The 25070-nt window shown below is 46.1% G+C and overlaps 2 protein-coding genes across 3 annotated transcripts in view; both read left to right on the top strand.

Annotated features, from left to right (window-relative positions):
* The window catches only part of LOC129342056 (transmembrane protein 45B-like), a 48054-nt gene extending 39940 nt beyond the window's left edge, over positions 1-8114 (top strand). Inside the window, exons 5-6 of the mRNA XM_054997537.1 lie at positions 1309-1454; positions 7151-8114. Coding sequence (XP_054853512.1) covers positions 1309-1454; positions 7151-7268 — 264 coding nt within the window. The 3' untranslated portion in view covers positions 7269-8114. The remainder of the gene's footprint in view (positions 1-1308; positions 1455-7150) is intronic.
* A 9547-nt stretch (positions 8115-17661) lies between these two features.
* LOC129342055 (transmembrane protein 45B-like) overlaps positions 17662-25070 on the top strand; it is a 28849-nt gene continuing 21440 nt past the window's right edge. The window contains exon 1 of one of the 2 annotated variants that reach the window (XM_054997536.1): positions 17662-17747. The gene's annotated coding sequence lies outside the window, so the exon portion shown is untranslated. Of the gene's footprint in view, positions 17748-18016; positions 18387-25070 lie in introns of those variants that run through there. The other variant, XM_054997535.1, reaches the window with a different exon arrangement.

Raw genomic sequence — 25070 nt, 5'->3', positions numbered from 1 at the left:
GGTGCTGCTGCTATAATTTGGGGGTCATTTTTTGTTTTCAGATTTCAAATTTTTTTTGCAAACCAGGGGTTTTTCTAAGGTTTGTAGAAAGATCTGGGTTGTCAGTTCAAGGTTCCAGTCTCTGGGTTTAAGTATCCGCAGATGGGGCCATGTTGAAAATCTTCTTTACCAAAGGGAAAGAATTGAATAGCGGATGGAACAAGAGACTGTCTATGCCTTGGGAACAAATACCTGAAGGATGGGTTGTAAGTGTTAAAACAAATTAGTAATAAATGCTTCTTTCTGAAAGACTGGAAAAAGACTATCGGTTATTTATTTAGTGAAACAAATTATTTTCTTTAAAAATGGGTAAATGGAATTATACTATTAGGAATTTCGCTCAGCATACAGAATTTAGTTTTTCACAACCACTTAATGTTTGGGGGGAGGGAGAGGTAGCATTGCCTCGCCATCTCTGGGCACTTCCTAGTCACTGGACTCCACTGGACACTTCAGATAGGGAAGAGGTGATCTTGCTGATTCTAAAGACCTGGGCAAAAGTCCAGGATGGTGCCCAGCAATCAGTCCCTCTGACCAAGCCAAGAGTGGCCCTCACCCCATGCAAGGCAGATGGGAGCAGTTGCTAGAAGCTGACTGTCCAGACCCCAGACAGAGAACAAAAGTGGTTACTGTTGAGGTGCCTACCCAAGCACCAGACAGAGCAGGCTCAGGTGGCTGTCACCACAAGTGGGTGGCCTGAGCCCCGAACAGACTGGTTGTGAGTGGTGGTGGCAGAAGCCAGCTCTTCTTTTTTTCTCCCCTCTATTGGGAGGTGGGTGGGGCTGTAGGTGATTGGGGGCTGTTTAGCACAGAGGCTGGGGCAGCTGCCCCTCTTACCCATTGGCTAAGATCACTCCAGAGCCACTCCTGAGGTACCCCTGATACAGGGCCGGATCGACGGGGAGGAGGGGGGTAGTCTGCCCCCTGCCCCCAAGACCCTAGTGAGGCAGGTGACAATTGTGTCCTCAGACCCAGACCCTGTACTCCTCACTAGCATTCTCCTTTCTCCAGGGGTGTGGTCCTGTTGACCAGACAAGCTGAGCTGTGATGCCAGGGGGTCAGGGGGTCAGGGTCGAAGGCAAACAATGGTACCAACTTTTGACACTGACCTCCTTATATTATCATTTACTCTGACCCCTTTGGAACAGTAGTACAATACTTGTGATATCGTTTTGCTATACAAAGAATAAGCAAGACCAATCTTCAGATAAGTATCTCTCTTGTGCTGCTTCACTTTCCTAAACTATGTGCTGCCTCTCTTCTACCCAGATCGGTTTTGTGCTCTTCCCACCATGGGGGGGCCCAGGTTGGGATGAGGCTGATCATGACAACATGATGTTCATCCCCATGTGCTTCTGCTGGCACTATGCCATGGCTATCCTCATTTTGGCTGTGAACTACACTCTGGTTTACTGGTGAGTTTTGCAGACCAGTCGTTTGATTGGCTGTGATTGAACGATCATCATTTACTTATTTATTTATACTCCGCCTTTCTCACTGCTATGACACGTGAAGAACATGTGTCAGGGGAGGCAATGCTAGACGAGAAGAATAGCTTAAAAAGACCGAGCCTGCGGTAGGGCAAAGGCTTTGCTATGCACTGGAGCTCTGCGAAAGGGCTGTGAAATGCCAGAAGGGAAACTTTGGCCCATTATAACCTCTCCAGGTCCAAGCCTAGCTCTGGAAGGCAACTCCAGCCCATTTCCGTTCCTAGCTGCCCTCTGGTTGTGATCCCACACAGTTTTGGACTGGAGATGTGAAATTGACACAGCCTTCTGGGAGGCGAAGATGAAATTAACAAACTCTCTGAGGAGCGATCTCCACCAGCCTGTCTTTTAAAAATACGCTTCCCAGCTAACATTGCATCTCTCTACACCTGACAAACACACACCAAGGTGTCTCATGTAGCTAGCAGGACTCTGAGGCCCAAGGCAGATTACACAATACAATGATCATGGCAAGAAGGCATTGTGTTTGGTTAGGTGCATATGTTAGTAGTGGCCACAACACACACTGCTCTAGCATTGTTTAAATTAATCTGAGGAAACGTGTAATGCTGCGGACAATGTGTAATTCTGCAGGCAATTTATGACTGACAGCCAAGAAATGGTATCTAGGGGTGGACTTAGGCAGACTAGACTCATATCATGATTTCAAAGTCTCTGAAGAAAAGAACTATTAAAATATGTCTGTTTGTCAATGCAATCCCCTTTAATAAATAACTGTTTATAATAATACTGTACAAGAGAAGCTTTGGCTGGTGAATGGGTTTTCAACCTACAGAGTAAAATTAAAATAATCCAAGCTAAATTAGGAAAGAGGGGTGAGTCGGGGCATTCTGACCCAATCAAACAGAGCCCAGGGCTGAATTCTTAAAAACACACAAACCTATCTGATTGCTATAACTTTGGGACTAGATAAATCAATGCAGTTAAGAGTCCGGAATGAGAGCCTCGATTTGTGAAATAGCCAGGATTTCCACAAACCTAAAATCCAGTCCCCAAAATATAACTTAATTCAGAACTCCTATAGAATCAGACATTCTATGATGTCATTTCTCATAGTTTGACGGAGGTGGCAACCTGTGATTGCAGCATGTCCTGATTACAGATGCCACAAATTTCTCAGAGAATCAGTTCCGCCATCAAACTTACCCTACTCAGCAGCATTCAAGATTGGATTGTGAGCCAGTCATGGATAAGCCCAGATTGAATCAAGAAGGAAAAATATTAGTCTACTAACAACAAAGCCCATTGTGGAGGAAAGTACAACGGGCTCTAGAAAACTGATTTAGCAGGGCCGTGCTGCGGGGCCTTGGGAGGGTGGTGCTCCTGTGCTGGGCCTCTTTGCCACCTCCATGGCCCAAATAGGGTTACCAGCTACTCTTCACCTGCCCATGGGAGGGTGGAGTACCTGGCACTTACCTTGCACGGAGCATGACGTTTTCATTTGTGTGTGCGCAAAGCACATGCACGCCCTGGAGCCAGCATGATGATGTCACTTCCGGAAGTGACATCACCTTGCCAGCCACAAGAGCACTCTCGCACTCTGCACAGGGCTGATTCAGCCTATTTGGGGCCCATTGCCCCAAACGAAGCACAGTAATGCTCCCATGGGCAGTACGATGACATCACTTCCGGAAGTGATGTCGCTGTGCCAGTTGGGAGCATGCACATGACGTGCACTCCTAAGGTGCCTGCTGGTGGTGGGCAACCTCTGGGAGTGTGCCCCCTTCCACTGATCACTGCCACTGGTTGCTGGGCGATCGACATATGAGGAGGCAAATCCCTGGGAGTTTGCTTGCTACTGGTGGGCACCTGGGAACCCTAGGCCTGAATCGGGCAGCTCCCAAGGCTGGGAGCACTGCTGGGGGCAGTAAGCCCCCTGGCACACTCCTGCTCCCCACAGATGCCTGATTTGGCCCCGATTGGGTGTAATCAAGCAGCTGCAGAGGTGGAGAGTGATGCCGGGGGGGGGAGCTCCCAGCTATGCTCCTGAGCCCTGCAGCCCACTGATTCAGCCCTGATTGGGTGGAATTTGGCAGCTGGAGAAGTGTGGGGCACTGTAAGGGAACAGACCTGGCCTCCATGGGGCCAGAGGCCAGATCTACTGATCCAGCAAAAAAATGGAAGGTAAACCTGGTCTCCCTATTTCCGGAGGCCAGGTTTACTGGGTCTGTAGCTGAATGGGAGGTAGAGCTGGTGTTTGGAAGTATGGCGGTCAGGTCTACCCAGCCAGCAAAGGAATGAGAGGTAGACCCGGCCTTCAGGATACAGAGGCCAGGTCTCTCTGGCTAGTAGAATCATGGTGAGTAGACCTGGTTCTACAGGTCCAGAGGCCAGGTCTACCAGCTCAGCCAAGGAAGGGGAGGTAGACCTGGTCTCTGAGGGAATGGAGGCCAGGTGTACCAGCCTGGCAAAGGGAAGTGGAATTGGGTGGCTGGAGAGGCACTGTGCAGGGGGGGAGGCAGGTGCCCTGGCATGCTCCTGCAGCTGGAGCAGCAGGGAGTTCTGCAGGGGGGAGGTAGGTGCCTGGCGCACTCTTGAGCCTGGCAGCAGCCCGATTCAACCCCATTGGGGCTGCATCGGGCAGCTGGAGCAGCAGGGAGTGCTGTGGGGGGGTGGAGGCAGGTGTCTGGAATGCTTTTTCACTTGGCAGCAGCCTGATGCGGCCCCATTGGGGCCACATCAGGCAGCTGAAGCAGCAGGGAGCCCTGCCGGGGGAGAGGCAGGTGCCCTACTGCAGCAGGAGCACAGCCAGGAAAGAGCAACTACACCTCTGAAGATGCCAGCCACAGCTGCTGGCGAAACGTCAGGAACTACAATGCCAAGACCATGGCAATACAGCCTGGAAAACCCACAGCAACCATCGTTCTCCGGCCGTGAAAGCCTTCGACAATTCAACTATTTAAAACATCAAGTGCTTATTCCACCCTTTGCATCATTTAAAGAGAGGAGAACAAACATTTCTCTAAGTGGGGAAGACATTGTGCTGTACATTCCCCTGAAGAAGGCTTCTTGGCGAAATGCATAAGGAATTTTAATCTGGATAAACTAATTTTTTCTTACTTACACCATTGACTTTTTTGCCTGCTACATAGTGAGGTTACAAGAGGGAAAGAGCTTGTTTCTGTTCCCTCCCCTCCAGGGTGCGCAGCATAAGAAGTAATACTTTTTTGTTTGAGGGGTTTTTAAATTGGGTTTTCTTCTTTCCTTTTTTCCTTTGGTGTAGTGCTTATTAATTAATAGCTTATATTCCTATTTAGTTAATGTTTAATTATTTATGTACCGCGGCAAGCCCAATCTCATCAGATCTCAGAAGCTAAGCAGGATTGGCCATGGTTAGTAATTGGATGGGAGACCTCCAACGGAAACCAGGTTTGCAGAGGCAGGCAATGGCAAACCACCTCTGGTAGTAGTTTCTTGGCTTGAAAATTCCAGCAGGGCTTAAGAGCACTTTCCACCGCCAATTATTTATGTGAATTATATAGAAAACCAATTTTTAAAATTTAAAAGAAGCCATACTTTTGCTCTCCATGCCACAAAAGGGAGAGGAGAAAAAGCTCGTTTCTCTTCCCCCACCCACTTCAAACAACCAAACAGCCCATCAGTTAATTGCCTGCCTGGGGGTGGGGGCAGGTGGCAGGGGATCCTCCACCACCACCAGGGGACTGGTGTGTTGCCAAGTAGGCCCCCTCTACTGCTTTAAGGCCTGCCATGGACTGTGCCAGTTTCCTGCGTTGCTGTTTTACTGCTACACCAAGATTGCCCTGCACATATGTGCTCTGGTACACGTGTCAATTTCCTGCCTGCTTGTTAATTACCTTGTGGCTGCAATAGACTGTGTTAGCTTCCAGACTCCATGTCTGGATGACTCCACAAAGGACTTTCTTCCAGGGCAACCCTGCCCAGACCTATATCCAGACCTCCCAGTGTGTGTGTTTGGACTTTATTACAAGCGTGCCCCGTGACTGCATTGCCATCCGCCACGGACCGCGCCTGTTCCCTGCTATGGACTGTGTTTTACGTGCTGTTCCCCCTGCCTCCATGGAAGCCTGCCTCATCTGGGCCCAAGCCGTTGTTAGCAGCCGGGTGCCTGCCAGGGAAACCTCCAGCGAGCCTGGCCCGGCACTCCCTGGTCAGTTCCCGCCTGGAGCCTCCCACGTGCCGGTCCCCCGAGCTTGCCCTCACTACCTGGCAGCCTACTAACCAGCCCCTGCCATGCCCAGCCAGCGACCATGTTCTTATGCAGCCAGAAGACAAAGAGAAGAAGCCTGCTTTGGGAAGCCATTTCGGAGAAGCGGACACACCACGTCCGCAGTGAGAGAACCTCGCCCCGCTCTGCATATCTTAGGAGCCGCCCCGGAGAAGAAGCTAAGTGTCGACCATCCCAAGCACGTAGAGAATGCATCTCAAAGAAGCCTCCGCATTCCAGAGCTGATGACATCAGGACAAGCCCTGTCCTCTGGAACATCCATTCAGCCCACCCGGATCTCCCCCTCCCTCCTTTGTCCCCTCTTCCTGAGGTGTCACTTATCGCAATCAGATTCCTAAAGTGGCCCATCCAAGACATTCAGTAACCCATTAAAGCATTTGTTTTAACCCGTGAGAACCACCAAGTACAGCACCAGCCCCAGGGTACATTTTGGGGTATTTAAGCTGGTCCTTCCGACCACATGGTGCTCGTGCCATTCCTATCCAGACCCCCTTGCTGTCTCTCTGTGGATCCAGTGCTGGCATTGGACCGCCTCGCTGTCGTGTCTCTGCTCTGCTTCAGGATTGTAAGTATTGCCCTTATCATCGTGGGTACCTGCTCATGTGACCGTCTCTGTATTTCTTACTCTGCATTTCCTAGTTCTTGTATGCTTTCTTGTATGTATGCGCAAGTTCAGGCTTACACCACACTATTAGTAAATACACGTGTTTATTGAACCTATTTGTAGTCTGCCTCTTTGTCACCAGAGTGTCTGGAATCGGGACCTCCGTAAACATTGGTTAGATCCGCGCTAATTTTAGTTCCAGACTGCTGAGCTAATTTCCCCATTATAAAGAGCAGTTCTGGTAACAGGTGGGCCTAGATATACCTATGCAAAGAAGTATTTAAGTCTTCTCCCTGCATCCATAAAGATAGTTTTAGGTGGTTAGCCAAGTTGGTCTGCAGTAGAACAGCAGAATGCAAGTCCAGTATGAGCTCATACCTTGAAAATCTTGTTGGTCTCAAAGGTGCCACTGGCCTCAAATCCTGCTGTTCCTCAGTCCAGTAAATAACAACAACAATAATAACAATAACAACATTTGATTTATATACCGCCCTTCAGGACAACATAACATCCACTCAGAGTGGTTTACAAAGTATGTTATTATTATCCCCACAACAATCACCCTGTGAGGTGGGTGGGGCTGAGAGAGCTCCAAGAAGCTGTGATTGACTCAAGGTCACTCAACCGGTTTCAAGCAGAGGAGCGGGGAAATAAACTCAGTTCTCCAGACTAGAGTCACGTTGCTTTTAACTGCTATACCAAACTAGCTCTCACAGTAACATTACTAGTTATTTGAACAGCTCCAGCACGCAGTCGATAATAACTGTGCTTGTCACTGTTCCGAAATTTCAGGTGCCTCCAGAAGTATGGGAAAAACAGTGGAGAAACAGAAATCAAGCTTGGGATACGGAAGCAGCAGCGTGAAAAGAGCTTTCATGATGCCCTCTTAAACGGATCTGATGAGGAATGAGTCAAGAGCGTCTCCTTGTTTCGTTTCTTCGGTTTCCAGAAGCATCAAACCTTTTTTTAAAAGTTTTTTTTAAAAAAAAACTAACAAGACACAAAAAAGAGATTCCATTGGGTCTTGTGCTGCTTCAGCGGGATGAAGGCACCACTTCCCCAAATTCCCTTAAATCTGCTTATCTTGAAGTTTGTATATTACAGTTGTTTATCTTGGGGGTTTTTTTTCCAGAAAGGCCAGTCTGGAATGCAGATACTGTCTAGATGATCTAATGATGTTAGTTTTGGGGAGGGGGAGGGTTTGCAGCATCATTGGTGAAACTGGTCAAGAATGGGAATGGCATAATATTATGGACTTCCCAACCACCCGATTGATGGAGATATACTAAAAAATGTAACCTGAGCATGCAATTAATGCAGATTTACCGAAGTCATAAAAGTGCATACACCATGCACTTGTGATTGATTGTAGTTCCACTCTGCATGTATATATATTGATAACAGTCATTTGCCACTGTTTGAATAGTCAAGCATAATAATATGGGAGTTCCAGAAAACCACAGTATGGTATAATGGGTAGAGTGATAGTCAGTGAAAGGCCTGGATAAAGAAAAATGTTAGCCCTAAATCCAGATGAATAGCTGCAGAGAATAACTCTATGAGGGCCCAAGTTCATCCCGATGCAAATACAAAACTGTCTGTTTACTTGGGATCCTACTAAATTTTGTAGCCCATTTCAGTTTGGAAATCCTTTTGTGACCCCTTACCACTGCCTCCCACCAGAAAACTTCTCTTCCCATGTTCAGAGCTACGGGCAGTTAAGTGGTCAGTCACACCTTTAAGACTAACCAACTTTATTGTAACATAAGCTTTCGAGAGCCACAGCTCTGACGAAGACAGCTGTGGCTCTCAAAAGCTTATGCTACAATAAAGTTGGTTAGTCTTAAAGGTGCTACTGGACTCTATTATTTTGCTACTTCAGACTAACACAGCTAACCCCTCTGGATTTACAGGCAGGTAAGACAGCCACAATTTGCCACCCATCTAGTTATTTACAAGGCCAAGAACTCTGACCCTACTACACACAGGGTCCCTCTCTTCTCTTCCCAGAGACTCCACCAGACAGGATAGCTTGTTTCCTACATTCACAGCCCCTAACCCAGCTACTCCCAGGGCTATTGAAGTAAGGGAACTCATTATTTATTTCTCTTATATGCTGCCACCATTTAGTTAATTAGATACATCAGCTGTGACGAGAATTCTTTCTTGGTGTGTGTTGTTTTCCCTAAACCAACCTGCCTCCAGTCAGCTAGATTTAAACAACATGGGAGTTTGACACCATAGAAGTGAATCAGTAGGGTTGCCAGGTCCTCTCCACGGGAGGATAGGGGCCTGGAACTTACACTTGCATGGGGACTCTGGCAGCGGCGTGATGACATCACTTCCGGAAGTGATGTCACCACGCCAAGTGCGTGGCAATATCACTTCTGTAAGTGACATCGTTGTGCCGGCTGTGGAGCCAAATCAGAGCGCAAGGATACTTCTGCAGCCAACGTGAGGGGTGGGAGTGCACGCATGGTGCATGCTCCTGAGGTGCGAGCCAGTGGTGGGCACGCTCCGGGAGTTTGCCCTCTCCCACCAATCGCTCAGTGAGTGGCGGATAAGGGGGCAAATCCCTGGGAGTTTGCCCGCCACTGGCGGGCATCTGGCAACCCTATGTGTCAGTCATTGATATGTTGTTCTTAACATGTGAATCCATCATTCCAAACTCTCATAACAATGGAGGATTTCAATATAACATCTGTCAGCAGCCAGCTATTCTTGCGCCTCCCTCACAGAAAATCCTTATTTTCATTCTTCCTTTGTACAAATTGAACCTAGAAGTCTTTATTTGCACATTTTCTGTTTCCTCACTCCATTTTTTCCTGTGATGACTATGCAATTATTAACATTATTAATGTATATAAATGGTGTATAATATGTACATGGTGTAAAAACAGCATAAAGAGGCTGAAGAGAAACAAACAAATTGGGAGCCAGCAGGCACGAAACAGTTAAAACCAGGGTGTGTGTTTTTTTCATGATAAAGAGGTGGTGGAACTCAGTGGAGGAACTCAGGACTGCACAATGATGTCACTTGGGGTCAGCTGGAACAAGGGGGGGGTTAAAGTTTAAATCATCCTCGGCAAAAATGGTCACATGGCCAGTGGCCCTGCCCCCTGCTCTCCAGACAGAGGGGAGTTTAGATAGGGCAGTGCGGAGGGCAATCTAAACTCCCCTCTATCTGGAGAGCAGGGGGAGGAACCATCGGCCCTGTGACCATTTTCAAGAGGTGCCAGAACTCCATTCCACTGCATTCCCGCTGGAAAAAACCCTGGTTAAAACAAAAGACCCACAACCACTCAGAAAAGCAAAACAGAGGGAGCAAAGGGAGGCGGGAAACAGCTCTTATTTTTCTTTAGGAGAAAAAAGGGAAGGGAGACAAATATGGGATTCCATCCATATCTGTTTTTTTCAAGGAAACATGAATGCAGGCTGTAGGGACTTTTACGGTAGGATCAACAAGAAGTTGTTTAAACTTTGCCATATCCATTGATTCTCTTGCACGAACAGTCCTCCCCGTAGGATGTTTTTTCAGTCCAGCCAGGCTAATTTTCAGAATCAGGCTGAAGAAAGACGTGATAAAAAGACCCACAGGAGATGCGTTGGCCAAGGGAGGGTTTAAGCACTGCACACTAAATGGTTGCAGGCTGTTCAGCTTCCATTTTTTGGACACTTTTTCTGGCACCCCACAAAAGTGTGGTTCAGAAAAGGTGCCAAAAAATGAGAGCCAAACAGCTGGAAATGTTTTGAAAACACAGACGTCTGGAATGAAGTGAAAAAGCTGCCCACATTCCATGAGTGGGCTATCCCTTTAAGGATGTGCGGAAATGGCCAAGTTTGCTCTTTTAACAAGTTCTTTTGCCCTTAAGAAGAAGGCTGTTCTACTAAGTGTCATTGCTACCAATGGGGAGAGGATTTGGGTGGGAAGCAGCATCTCAAAAGCGTTCACCCTCACTGTCCCTCTCAGCTTAACAGGGAGGGTCCGACCTATTTGCCGAAGGCTGCAGTACGTTTGAGAGCTTTGTACGCACTCAATGACGTCTTTAGGCATAACCTTCCATACCTTGAGATGAAATTGCTATTGCTCACCAGCTGCAGCATTGTGATGGCAAAAGAAACACTCAGGCAAGAGGAAGAAGAATTTCACTAAAAGTTCTTTCTGCACATACACCCTTAAAGTGTATGTACCCATTAAAAAAACTTCTGGTTTGTAAATTAAGTCATTTTTTAAAAATAATTGCCTGCACTGATGTAAACTAGAAGATATTGTAAGGGGCACCTAGCCTGTTTCTGTTACCCTATACAACTATATCAGATCAAACCATGCCTTGTTGATTGTCGTCGTGACCTGTGTTTTTCCTGTATTTGCCTTGTTGTAACCAGCCACTTGTCTGCAGATCTGATCTGCATTCGTTAATAATTTTCTTTCAGCAGGTAAATTCGCCAGCAGATATGCAGTTCGTACACACCACTGTCTGTGGTGGAGGGAAATGTATGAAAATCCAGGCATAGTATTACAGCTGCTAGACGGAAGATAATGAAGTTCTCTTCATCCTTTGGGTGCTACAAAGATTAATTAATTAAAGATTTCAAAATACTTAGGAAAACATGATGGAAAGGGTCTCTTTCATACTTGAGTCAGGGCTTGGATTTTAAATGACTCTTGCCAAAGCAATAGGCAGTCCACACAACATAGGGTGGGTGCTGATTTCCACCAATTAGGGATGTCAGCTCTGGATCAGGAAATTCCTGGAGATTTGGGGGTGGAGCCTGGGGAGGGTGGAGTTTGGGGAGGGGAGGGACCTCAGCAGGTTACATTCTCTAAAGCAGCCATTTTCTCCAGGGTTGCCAGGTGCCTACCAGTGGTGGGCAAGCTCCCAGGAGTTTGTCTCTCTGCCTGCCAATCACTGGTGATCAACTAAAGGAGGTAACTACCAACTGAGAGGTAAAGTACAATGAAATACAGTAATGTGAAATCTTATGAAAATATTTTTGTATTTTTTATCAAAAGGTGCAAAAGTACAAGTGCTATTAATAAATATATACAATAAATAGATTCACATACAAAAGATATACAAAAATCCTGTCTAGAGTGTCAATAGCCATTCTCATGTAAGGCACAGCCACAAAAATCCATTCCAATTTGTCAATTCAGTCCAATAGCATGAATAATCTACTTTCCTACTTGCAGGTACACAGAAATCTCCAACATGAAGATAGAAGCAAAATGTTGGCTGCAGTATGCCACACTAACACCTTAGAGAGTTTTGGTGTTTGTGTATATTTGTGTAGAATATTAAAATCTTTATTTTTGACTCCCAGATATTTAGCCCCCTATACAATATTCCCACCCCTGCCAAAGAAAAAAGAAAAAAAGGGAACTTACTTTCAAACCAGCAATTCATTGATCTTGTGCTGGACTTAAAAAAAAATATATTAAAAGAGGAAAGAGGGGAGGAGGGAAGAATGGAAAAGAGGGGAGGGGAGTGGCTGGCTAGATGAGCATAGCCAATCACAATGCAGTGGGCTGGCAGAGGGTGGGAGAGAGGGGACGAAGGTGGAACACTAAAAACAGAATAAAGAATAGGCACAGGGAAACAGCCTACCGCAAAGCAGATTTTTTTTTAAAAAAAAGTCAAAGTATAAGTGCCCCCAGGAAAGCCGGAGGAAAGCCACATAATGGCCGGAGTAACTACTCATGGCAGCAAATCTGGTTCAGATGATCATGAAAAAACACCAGCAAAATTGACCCATGCAGACTCTGCTTTGGTGTATGTCCTGTAGTAAAGCTCAGAGAGAGCTTTCTCTGCCTACTTTTTATTAGCATTACCAATTAAAGCAATTTCATGCGCTTAGAAGATGAGCCCAAGGATTTTGTATGCTCATTCTCAGACAGCAATGTGCAAAAGGCCAAAAGAGGGCAGCAGAGTTCAGAAAACTCATCCTCTGGGAATGATGGTAGAATTTGCCAAGATTTTCTTAGAGCCAAGCTACAAGTGACGCCTGACACATGTTGGACACTTGTCAGCTTCCCTCAAGTTTTGATGGGAAATGTAGGCATCCTGGTCTTGCAGCTGTAATGGAGAGCCAAGCTGTAAAACCAGGACGCCTCCATTTTCCATCAAAACTTGAGGGAAGCTGACAAGCGTCCAACCTGTGTAAGGCGTCACTTGTAGCTTGGCTCTAAGTGGAGCTATAGTGGATGAGTGGTCAGAGACTCCCCCACCCCCTCGTCGCCATCTAGAACAGACATAGACTCAATGGAGAAAATGTATATGGCAAGGTTTTTAAAAAATGAATAGGGTATGTCAGTGTCAGATGCGCCCTGCTTATCTGCCATGTGTGCCTATTATACTCTGTACTGTATTCTGGGCCTCTGAGAATGTGTAAAGAAATATCTGTGTAGCTGTGAATCACTTATCTTGGAGGTGGCTACTTTCACTTTCTCGACTGCAGGGCCGGCGCGCCCATGGAGGCCAGGTAGGCGGTGGCCTCGGGCGCGCGGCCACTGGAGGGGCGCTGGAGGGGGTGTTGGGGGCGGAGGCACGCGCAGCAAAGCTGGCGTGACTGGGCTGCAGCTACTGCTGCAGCCAGCCCGTTGCTGCCGCCGCCGCCACTCACCTCAGCTGGGCGCAGCCTCCGTGCGCCGCTCGAGCAGCGGCTCGCGGCTTCTGCGCCCAGCTGGGGCGCACGGCGGCGGTGGTGGCATGGAGCTGGCTGGATGGCTGCAGCAGCAGCTGCAGCCAGCCACGGCAGCTCTGCAGCGCGCTCCTCTGCCCCCACACACCCCAGCCAGTCGCAGAAGCCGCGAGCCGCTGCTGGGGCATCGCGCCAAGCAGCCTCTGTGCGGCACCCGCCCCAGCAGCAGCTCGGGGCTTCTGCACAGGGCCGCCACACGCCCCAGCCGGGCGCAGCCTCTGCGCACCGCCCCAGCAGCGGCTCGCAGCTTGTGCACCCGGCTGGGGTGCGCGGTGGCGGCGGAAGGACGGGGCTGGCTGGCTGCAGCAGCTCCTCCGCCCCAGCCGAGCGCAGAAGCCGTGAGCTGCTGCTGGGGCGGCGCACAGAGCAGCCTCCGCGCGCTGCTCCAGCAGCAGCTCGCAGCTTCTGCACTCGGCAGTCCTCCGTGCGCCGCCCAGCCCCGCTGCGGCACGTGATGACGTCTGCGATGACGTCATCACGCAGGCCGTGGCGGGCGCGCACATGCACGCCGCCGCGGGCGCCAAAACCTCTGGCACCGGCCCTGCTCGACTGGCATGGGAAAGTGTCCTTGAAGTGCCGGTAGGAGCTGTATCTCCCTGAGACATGAAATGAGCTCATCCTTGTCTTCCCCTCCCCTACCCCATCCAACCTTCTAGGCCCTGCATGCCTAAATTTCTAACGGTCCTTATCCCAGGGCTGGAACCTTGCCCTATAACTAACATTGCTTCCCCCCTTTTACGTCACTTCTGCCAATGCGGCTGAGTGTGCTGATACTGATGGATGTCTAATAAAGAAACTTTAACTGGACTCTTGGACTGTCTACAGTGAAGTAACTGGGGATCTAACTGGCAGAGCCTGACAAGTCAGACTCCTCTGAGACAAGATGGGGGAATTGTACATGCCTGGCTGATGGGACTAGCCTCTTGGGATTAGCAACTGATGCACATTTAACACCAGGTCTTTCTCAACACCTGATATCTTTAACTGGAGATGTCAGTAACTGAAGCAGGGATCTTCTCTGAATGAAGCCGATGCTCTCCTACTTCCTAACTGCACATCTAAATTGCGGAGGTGTTGGACCAACCCAAGGCTAATTTACCTTTTTTTCCCCTTAATTTACATTTTTACATACCTTGGGAAATAAGAGCTCTTTCAGAAGATAGACATGTTTTTCTTCTGGAGCACTGGCAGCATTTTTGCTCTTGAATTTGTTTTTATAATTTTTAGTTCTCTTTGACTTGTTCTGCAACACTTTAAAATGATGTTCTAATTCGGTGGGTGGTTATACTTTTGCATTCCGGAAGTGAGTAACTTGACCCTTAAAAGACAGAAAACCACAAATGTTGTTTATTTTGCTAGAGGTGGTGTGATTGGCCACATATCAAAATCAACATCAATGTGTTGAGAAACTCTCAAACAGAATAGATAATATTTCATTTCAGTCCTGAAAAACAAATGCAGGAAAATCTCTAGGATCTGGGAGACTCGGGTTCAAATCCTCACTCTGCTATGGCAGTTCACTGGGTGACTTTGGACTAGTTATACATTTTCAGCTAAACTAACCTCACAGGGTTGTGAAGGTAAAATGGAGAAGCAGGTAAGCTCCCATTGTAGAGAAAAGCAGGATATAAATGAAGTAAGTGAATATACCTGAAGATGGGGACAGATAAAATGTAGGTTGTTGGGTGTGTGGGAAGGAGAGTATGAAGCAGAGAAAGCTGAAGATGTAGGGCTACCAGGAGACGAGAAATAGCATGGGGAAGATGATATAAGAAAAAAGAAGGTGCTTCCCACAAGTCTTTGTAGTTCCCCACTATGCAACTGGGCCCAGCCAAGCCAGCATTATGCAACTCGGGCAAGCCTGGTGGACACCATAGAACTAGGCCAGACTTTTCCTAAGGAGAGGCTGCCAGGGGAAGGGAAGGAGGGAAAGCTGAATAAGGGGGCGGGGGGATAGATAAAGGTCATTTTCTGGTGGTTCAGTGGGAAGGAGAGGGTATGGGAGTTTTCAGGGAACAGAAAGAGCAAATAGTGGGGAGGGGGGAATGAGATGCCCCCTGCAAGTCCTTGTGGATCCTGCACTGGAAAGATTTATTTATTTACTTCATTTATACCCCACCTTTCTCCCCAATGAGGACCTAAAGTGACTTACGTTGTTCTCTCCTCCCTTTGATTCTCACAACAACCCTATGAGGTAGTTAAGGCTGACAGTGTGCGACTGGTCCAAGGTCCCCCAGCAAGCTTCCATGGCAGAGTGGGGACCCATTGCTGGCTGTTTCTGAGTGGTACACCAGTCAATTTGCGCGTAGAAGGCTTGAGGTTCAGTCCCTGGCATCTCCCATCAAAAGGATCCCATTGTAGGTGATGTGAAAGACCGCTGGGACTATCTGAGCTACTGCCAGACAGAGCAGGCAACACTGCCCTTGAGAGGCCACTGGCCTGACGCAGCAGAAGGCAGCTTCATGTGTGTGGCATACATACCTTGAACTAATCTGGTCAGCCACCACTGCAGACAGAGGTTCTGGACTAGACAGATTGTTGGTTTGATCTAGACTTCAGTTCTTACTCATCAACCGGATCCTCCACTTCCCTGCTATTATGCAAGCCTTTTAAATATGACATGGAAACATTTCTGCCCCCACACAATTCACTGTCTATGTTTATTTTACAAATACATGTGATTTGCTTTACCTCTATCCCTTCCCCTTCTGCAAAGTATTCAGGATGGTTATACACATTTAAAACATTAACATATAATGTTGAAAGCTACACACGGCAGAGGCAGCTGCTTAAAAATCATAGCAACCTTTAAACCTTTTTTTTAACAGTGCCATCCTATGAACCCTTTCTGAGGAGTAAGCCCCATTTAATGGACCTGAGTATGATTCTCAGTAGACCTGCTCTTTAAAACCAGGAAATTCAGCCACTTAAACAAACAAATGAAAGACTGCCGCTACATCAAGATAAAATATCCAACAAAGCAGCGATGGTTTAAAACAAATAACAGGAAGCCCGACAATAAAATGCAGAGCTGAGTCACGATTACCATCATGCAATTAGAAACAACAACAGTCCCCCTCAAAAACTACGAGAGCTTGTTTAACCAGTCTCTGACTAAATGAACCCCTCCTCCAACACTTCTGCTTGAGAGGCAAGAATGGTGTTTAATATGGGATAAATGCCAAAAGCTGCTACAACTGAACCTGGACATTGCCGGAATTTCCTGCAGTTGCTTCCCACAAGTCTCAGAAGTGAACCTGGCCCTCCCCGGTGTTGGCCTAGATTGGTTACCAACATGGTCAGCTATGCATCTAGCTAGTGATAACGAACCACAGTTTGCACATAACCGCATGTAAGCTGGAAGTCCCTATTCTTCTTCCAGAGAGTGAGACGAATCTTACTATGCTTCCAGCTGTGGCATACTGGGGATAGGAATAGAACACCTCCTTGAATTCAGAAGATCTCAGGGTCACTCTTCCTAGTCATCTCCACCTAAAAGATTTTAGGTCAGGTGTTCTGGGAAAGACCTGAGACCTTAGATTAAGGATCCCATTCTTCCAGTGGGAGCAGGGAATGCCCCGTTCCCATCTCTCCCCCCCCGCTACCACTTACCTGGCTGGGGGGGGGGAGGAACAGTCACTGACATCACTGCACCACCCCAAGAGCTCTCCCAAGCTTTGCAGCGGGCCAATTTAGGCCCCAAATGGGTTGAATCTGGCCTGTTTGGAGCCCGAATCAGCTCGCTGTGAAATGCACATGCTCCCCTGCTTTGCACGATGATGTCACTTCCTGAAAGTGACATCATCATGCTGGCACAAGGGGCATGCCGGGAAGAACAAGAAGGTAAGCACCGTGTCTTCCCCCTCCCGCCAGGAGAGTAAGGGGTCTTCCTGGCAACCCTACCTTGGACAGTTGCTGTTAGTCCGAGTAGACAATACTGAGTGAGGTGAACCAGTAGTCTGATGTAATCATGTTAATTAAAAAAAATAAGTATATCTGGCCTCTTTTTCAATTGTTGTTCTACTTGAATAATTTTTTCCTGAATCTCTTTTAACTTCATTATATATATTAACTTCATTATATATATTATTATAGATTTTAAGAATATATAGTATATACTCTTTAGATTAAGTTGGGTATGGGAAACTGTTGGGAGTCATTAGAAAAGGGAGGGGGGAAAGGATGGGGAAAATGCAATGGGGTGGAAAATGATAATGATTATTATGTTTATGTTTGTAAACCCATCCAATAAAAATTCTTTAAAAAAATAGCATATGAAAGCTATTTCCAGAGGAGCTTTTCGATAAGAAGAAATTTGCCTATGTTTATTTACTCTGAGTTGGTTTGTAATTTTTTTCAGCAGTCAAGAAATCCCAGTGCAGTAAGAGGAAAGAAAGATCTTGATTTGAATCCCGTTACCTGGAAATGGAAAATCTAGCAGCCACCAATAAAAAAAAGAGATGCATGCCCAGATACTTTTGGATATAGAATGCTTGACATCATGATGCAAGACAGGAAGGCTGTCTTCATTTTCAACAGCACAGACCATAATAAAATTCACTATGTCAAAAAACCAGTTTTTCTGAGAATATTAAATTCCACTCATATGGACAGAGATGCCTTTCGCTGCTGATCCTTTCCAGCAGAGATCATATTTTGTCTTATGAAGAAGAAATTAACATAGCAGGTATGGGATTGTACGTGTCTTTTAATGTGAATGCTCATCCATCGCCAAGAACAGCAGCTGTCATGGGTAATTGTATGTTAGATGGCCGTCGCTGTATCAGGCCCACATCTTTAGCGATGGGAATTCAGTCTCATCTTAGCAAGGCTTTTTGCTAATTCTGGAGATTTTAAGAAAGTTCCTCAGATATATTCCATACAGGAGAAGGAAAGTAGCAACACAGCTCTGGGAGAAGATCAGAATTTCAGCAGATGAGCTCATCAAAACAGCAACAACAACAACAAGCCACCTTAATGGCTTTGGGCAAGTTTATCTTTTAGCATGCCGACGCTACTGATTATGGGTTGTGTGGCATGGAAAAATGTCAAAGGAGAGAATACTTGGATGACTCTTTAATTGGGAATGTGTCCACAGTCCCAAGACAACCAAGCAGCTACCAAGAGTTGCCTTTAATTATAGAAATATGTCAAATAATTTGCAGGATGTTTAGGGTGGAGTAGCCACCTGGTTATCCTCCCTTCTCTGTTCTTTCCCTTACCTAAGAATTAGCCGTACAGGAATCTGGCTTCTGCGGTTCACACTTTGAGTGTGATCCAGGCGGGATCCTCTGGGCCTTGGCAAGAAGGAGAAACAGCAACAAAAGTAAGTCTCTGTGCCTGCTGTGGATGTGTTCCGTGATCCATGTCCCCAGGGGGTGGGAGTTCTGAGGCAGCTTTGGCCAGGATCCAGTCAAGGAAAAAAGGAAAAGGAACTGTGTAGTTTTCAGTGTGGTAAGCAGTTAATTCTGTTACTGCTATTTAGACTGTTGCTTTCGTTGCCACTGCTATTTAGACTCTTGATTCTTCCCTGAGTGTATGTTTTCCAAAGGACAGAAGGATAGTTGGATACAAAATGCTCAGCTAGATGGACTTATAATCTGAGAGTCTCTTTATATGAGACATCTGTCACATGAAGGACACATATCAGCAGATGCAATGTTAGCCAGGTAGTTTTAAAAGACAGAGCCAATAACAGGGCAATGGCTTTGCTATACACTAGAGCTGTGTGAAGGGGCTGTGAAATGCCAGAAGGGAAACTTCAGCCCATTAGAAACTCTCCAGTTCCAAGCCCGGCTCTGGAAGGCAGCTCCAGCTCATTTCCATTCCTCGCTGCCCTCTGGTTGCAATCCTGCAGTTTTACACTGGAGAGGTGAAATTGACAGAGAAGGAGGTGAAGATAAAATTAACAAACCATCGGGGGGGGGGAGCGATCTCTGCCTGCTCTGTCTTTTAAAAATACACTTCCTGGCTAACATTGCGTCTCCCTACAGTTGACGAACATGCCCCGAGATGTCTCTTGTAGAAAGACTCCTAGTCAGCAAGGGGTTAAATAGATGCTTGATTGGAACATTTGGGTTAGTGTTTTTGAGCATTATTCTAGACCAAGATGGTGGTGGCTATGGATTTTCCAAACACAAACTCTTTCCCACCCAAATATGGTTCTTTTGAAGACTTCCTTGGATGTGCATTTTAGATTTGGGATAGGTTTTGGATCGTGACCCTACAAAAGGGACCCTCTCCTCCTGTGTAAATTCTCCTTGTTGATCTTTCCTACACTTTCTTGTCTGTCTGTTATATAAACTCAGGAAAGGGACCGTCTTGCTTACCAAGACATTCGTTCATGCAAAGTAGGAAGGTCTAAAGACTGCAGTGCTTCAGGCTATCTGAAAACACGAGCCAACAATCTTAACAGAAAAAATAGGAGGTATCTCTGGCTACGCCAATTTAGCACGGCAAATGCTATTTAGGAAGCTCTCCACCATTTTCCAAAAGTTAAAACTAATTTTTGAAAAGTTTATGGTGTAAATGTGAGGAATTTATTTGATGGGCAATGAAAATGACAGAGGAGTTGGAGCACCTTCGCTCTGCTTCAGCACTTGCAGCTTTCTAGTATACAAAGAGAGATTACTAATAGGAGATACAAGTAGGGAACCTGCAAGGACTTGCAAGGGGGTCTTATTTTCTGCTTCCCAGCTCTTTTCCTTCTCTGGTAGCCCCCATAGCCTCTGCCCTTTCCCTGCTTCCTTCTCCCACCCACCAACCTAACTTTTATCTGCTACCCATCTTCAGCTCTATTTATGGTTTCATTCATAGCCTGCCTTTCTCCACAATGGGGCGACAAAGTGTCTTACGTAGTTCTTTTCTCCTCCATTTTATTCTTACAAAAAAACTATGAGGTAAATTAGGTTGAGAATGTGTAACAGGCCCAAGGTCACCCGGTGAGATTCCACAGCAGAGCAGCAATTAGAACCTAGATCTCTCAGAGCCAGGTCTGAGACTCTAACTGCTATGAACACTGTGTTCCATGCAGTGTCTGCTGTTGAATTGTGGCAAGCAGCCAAACTTTTTAAAAAGTTTTTGCCCTGCCACTGCTCCAAGGAGTGACAGGCAAAGAGGAATGCTGCATTCCTATAGTTGAAAAGCAGCAAAAAAGTAGAATCAAAGATGGAAAAGGATTGGGGAAAGAGTCCAGGGAGTAAACTGGTCCCTAAGGCATCAATTTGTCTAAAAGTCAGTCTTCTTTCCCTCTGACTCATTGCCCATGATGTGAGTGGATGTCTGAATTATATAACATCACTTCCCCCTCTTCCTTATTGGCTGCCTTCAGATTCAGCAAGCAACAACTGTATCCCTTGGCTGGGAATATCCTACTATATATAAAGACAAGCGTCCTGACTGTCTCATCAATGCCCAGCCAAAACCACTGGACCTAGAAACATGAAATTTGGGGAGAACATTTCTTTTGTGATGTAAACACCCACTAAGAAGGGATTTTAAGAAATTCACCCCCTAAGGGGATAAAAGGGGGTAAAATGTGTTTTCCCAAAGGGATACACCTTCCCTGTGTGGCTACTAGGCTGCTGCCTGGTTGTGTCCCTGCCCACTGCCAGCTTGGCCACTCTTCCTTGATTGGGCCAGCCTTTTAAGGTCATTTGCATATGCGGCCTGATTGGTCCTCACCCCCCACATTCTAAACAGTATGCAGTTGTTACTGGGAATCATTGAATGTGTCCTGAGGTCAAATGCACCTCCCAGTCTTTCCCTCAAAGTTCACTCAGGTTGCCAATCTCCCTGTGTGGCCTGGCTTTCCAGTGTGGCTGGCAGGTTCCTGCCTGCTTGCACCTCCCTCTCTCTGATTGGTCAGCTCAGCTGTGGAACTCTGTGTTCTGAGGTAAAAATCAGGTAAAGGAAACTGCAGATAGTTGAAGAAAGACAGTGCAAGACTCCTAAATAGGAATTTTATATAAAAGTCAGTATGGCAACTGAGTTTTTAAATTTTCATGCTATTATACTACAAAACCAACTAAAAACACACACACACACAAACCAAAAAAGGTTACATACCTATAGGGCTGCCAGGTCCCTTGAGTCCCCTGGCAGGGGACTGGGAACCTCGCACTCACCCTCCGTAATCATCATTTTCTTTCCTTGTGCGTATACACACGCGTGCGCTCCTGGCATATGTGATGATGTCACTTCTGGGAAGTGATGTCATCACACGGGTCAAAGGGTGGCCCAGTGTGTGCTTCTGTGCTCGCCAAAGGGCTGAATCCCCCCCTCCCATGGGCTCGATTTGGCCCGAACAGGCCTGTTGCAAGGCGCAGGGGTGCACTGCGCCACTGGGGGTGCCCTGGGGGCATGCCCCCCCACTTGCAAGATAAGTGGGGTCAGAGGGGAGGAGGTGGGAGCAGGGAATCCCCCATCTTGGGTGGGGGAACGGCAGCCCTACATACCCATAAGTATTATAACTGGATTTAAAGTAATTAAATACTGTAGTGAAGCACAGGTATCAAGCTAGTCATAATTATTTGACCCCGTATGAATGTTAACTTATCCATGCAGCTTTCACAAGAACACATTTCACTGAAAAGCTACTGCGGGCCTAGCAGCTATGCAAGGGATCTACAAGAAACTAGAAGTTTTGTTTATTTAGATATTTATAGCCGACTTTTCTCTGCAAAGGGGACACAAAGCAGCCCTTAACATCATTTTCCACTCATCCATTTTATCCTCACAACAAGTAGGTTAGGCTAAGAGAGCGAGTGACTGGCTCAGGGCCACTCAGTAGGTTTCATAACAGAGTGGCATTTCAAATCTAAGTCTCCCAGATCCTCTGGCCTCTACAGCACACTGGTCCATATTTCTTCATCAGGACCCTTTCACAAATCTCTCAGCAATATGCTTAGGTGTGCATATACTTGACATGGGTTCTGCAACCAATCCTTGGTGTCTAATGAGCATACCTGTACAAGGATCTTCTTCTCAAACACTTGCCACTGTGGTGCTTGCCCTGGTAACATCTAAATTAGATTACTGCAAAGTGCGTTTGTGGGGCTACCCTTGAAGTCTGTCTGGAAGCTACGGTTGGTACAGAATGCTGCAGCCAGAATGCTGGCTGGAATGGGTCATAGGGATCATATCACTCCACTCTTGCACCATCTATGCTGGTGTGCTTCTGGGTGCTATTCAAGGTTCAGGTATTGAACTTTAAAGCCCTGTATGACTGTGGTCAGTGTACCTTAAAGAATGTCTCCTCCCATATGAATCTACCAGACTGCTCCAATCATTTTCAGAGGCCCTATTTCAAGTGCTCCCACTATATGAGGCTGGTAGCTTAAGAAAGGGCCTTCTCAGTTGTGGCCCCAAAACCTTGGAAATCTCTCCCCAGAGAAAGTCGTCTGTCTCCCTCCATTGTTGTCTTCTGCCAAGACTTTGTTGTTAGGTTTGGTGTTCCCTTACTAACTCTTATTAGTGTGTTTATATTTTCCTGTATTTCTACTGTTTCATTTAATTGTTTTAAATATTTTATATATATTTGCACTTTAAATGCTTTCAAATGTCTCAAATGTTATAACAATTTGTATTCATTTTTGCCATGTTGGGGACCCTCAACTGGGTGGACAGGAGGCATAGAAATGTTAACAATAACAACAACAATAATGTCTAAAATTCTAATGTACAAAGAGGCCTGAGATTATATCTGTGCCTCTTACAGATGCTTGAATGATTAGTCTACATAACAGAAGAATCAGACTTATTGTCATGTAAATTAGTGTCACATAAGTTTTGTGCAAGCCATTCTGTGAAAAATAAGGAGTAGCAGTAACTTAACCAATGAAGGAGGCCATAGCTATGATGAATGAAACGGGGATTGCAAATAGATTTGTATCAACAGATGATTACTGACCATATGTGCTAATGAAGGGTTCTGCTTTTACCATAAAAGTTTGCCTCTCCCATGGGCTGGATCAGCCCACTGCCAGGCATGATTCGTCCTGAAATGGGCCTGCTGTGGGGCACATTTCGGCCTGAATCGGGGCACTGTGGGCACGGGGTCATTCTGGGCCATCCGGGGCACACCAAGCCCCCTGCTGGCCAAGTAAGTGGGCACAGGAAGGAAGGGTGGGAGCAAGGGATCCCCCACCCCAGGTGAGGGAATGGCACCCCTAGCAACAACCCTGTGGTGTAGGTCAGAGTGTGACTGGCCCAAAGTCACCCAACAAGTGTCCTTGGAAGAGTTGAGATTCAAACCCAGGTCTCCCAGGATTCTAGTCTAGCCTTGCCAGCATCCCAGTGAAGGTAAGGAATCCCTTGTCCCCAGTATTAATTTCTTGCCACTGAAGCAGCATCAGGAGTTGCTGTTTTTTAAATGGACATTGGAAATTATGTCAAAACTCTCTAGGAATAGCCAGAAACTCTATTGGTTTTCACCACTGAGATTGGCAGTGTCAAGGTAGGGGCCATTTTCCAGTCTGAGTTGGAAGAATATGTGAGGACCGAGAAGAATCTAAACAGTTATCGAGGGGAGAGCCTAGTGGATCCAAAGGAACTACCAATACCAAGTAATAATAAAAAACCCTTTACCAGTTCTGAAACTTATTTCAGTACCCATGTAACGGTTACCTACCAGGCCAGTAAAATAATGGCCTGTGGACTGGCTGACTTACCTGCATTGATCCTGTAAAAAAACCTTTTTGAGTCCATGCAGCCATACATAAGTCAGAGAAGTTCAGCCTTATACACACTTTCTATTCTCAGTCACCTGTGAAAACACCACACATTAGGCTGGAACCTACCTCTGTCCTACCACTCCACCGAGCAATGTTTGTTCATTTGTTTGTTAAAATAATTAAAATACTTTGTTTGTTTGTTTGTTTGTTTGTTTGTTTGTTTGTTTGTTTGTTTGTTTGTTTGTTTGTTTGTTTTTCTTTCTTTCTTTCTTTCTTTCTTTCTTTCTTTCTTTATTATATTAGATTTTTAGTCTGGCCTCCCCACCGAGCAGGCTCAGGGTGGAGCACAACATTTTAATTTACATAAAAACACATTAAAGCAGATAAAACATTACAATAAAATTTAAAACACTACATACAATAAAAACTTCTCCTGATTTAAACAATTAAAACACTTTCCCTTTGGGTTCAAATTTGAAGTCTTCAGGTCTAAGGAAACTTCCTCCAAATTAACCGGCTCTTCCATTGGAAGGACAGCCTTTGAAGCTGGAGGAAGGCTCTTTGGGGGATGGTTGGTTCTACCACACTGGTAATTGCATTCACAAATCTGTCATTGTGATGATGTATTCTGGTCTGAACTCCTGCAATGGTTGATGAAAACTCTGCCACCTTGTAATGCAAAGTGAAAACAGGTCCCTGAAACAGTATGGAAAGAGAGTCACTTCCGTATGCCCTTCATTCTCATCAGCTGAGTTTCTCTTTCGTTGCATGGACAGACCCTGACCTGAATGTTTGCCTTCACGATTCACTGAAGTGAAACGCTGATGAAGCCAAGATTTCTGAAATGACTGCAGTCTTGTACACACAGCTAACTTCTGTTTGCCTCCGCGCCCTGTTAATAACCAGGCTGGAAAGGGAGTGCCCAGTGCTTCTCACTACAACTGTCTTTTTTTCTTTCCAGCTTGAAATATCTGGTTCCAATTGCCAATTCATTTAGACTTTTTAAAGAGAGAACCTATTCTGATAATGATAAGTGTCATTTCAGATTTCAGTAACATGAGGGCAAAGATACCAATACCGGGAGGGAATGAATTTTCCATCAAAGTTAAAAGGCCTCATCATGGATATAATCAAGATTAAATGGCACAAAAGCATGTGTTGAAGAACATGACCAAGGTTTATGCCTTATAACAACAACTCAGGGTCAAAACAGTGATCACTCTCTCTAAAAGCACAGAGATTTGTGCCTTTGATATACCAATTTAGAGCACAGACTGCATTCAATACATGAAGCTACCTTAGGCCAAATCATATGATTGGTCTGTCAAGGCTGGTAT

Source organism: Eublepharis macularius, chromosome 14, assembly GCF_028583425.1.
Source record: "Eublepharis macularius isolate TG4126 chromosome 14, MPM_Emac_v1.0, whole genome shotgun sequence".
Taxonomy (NCBI): domain Eukaryota; kingdom Metazoa; phylum Chordata; class Lepidosauria; order Squamata; family Eublepharidae; genus Eublepharis; species Eublepharis macularius.
The sequence above is the reverse complement of the archived record's forward strand: the minus strand, read 5'-3'. Positions and strand labels throughout refer to the sequence as shown.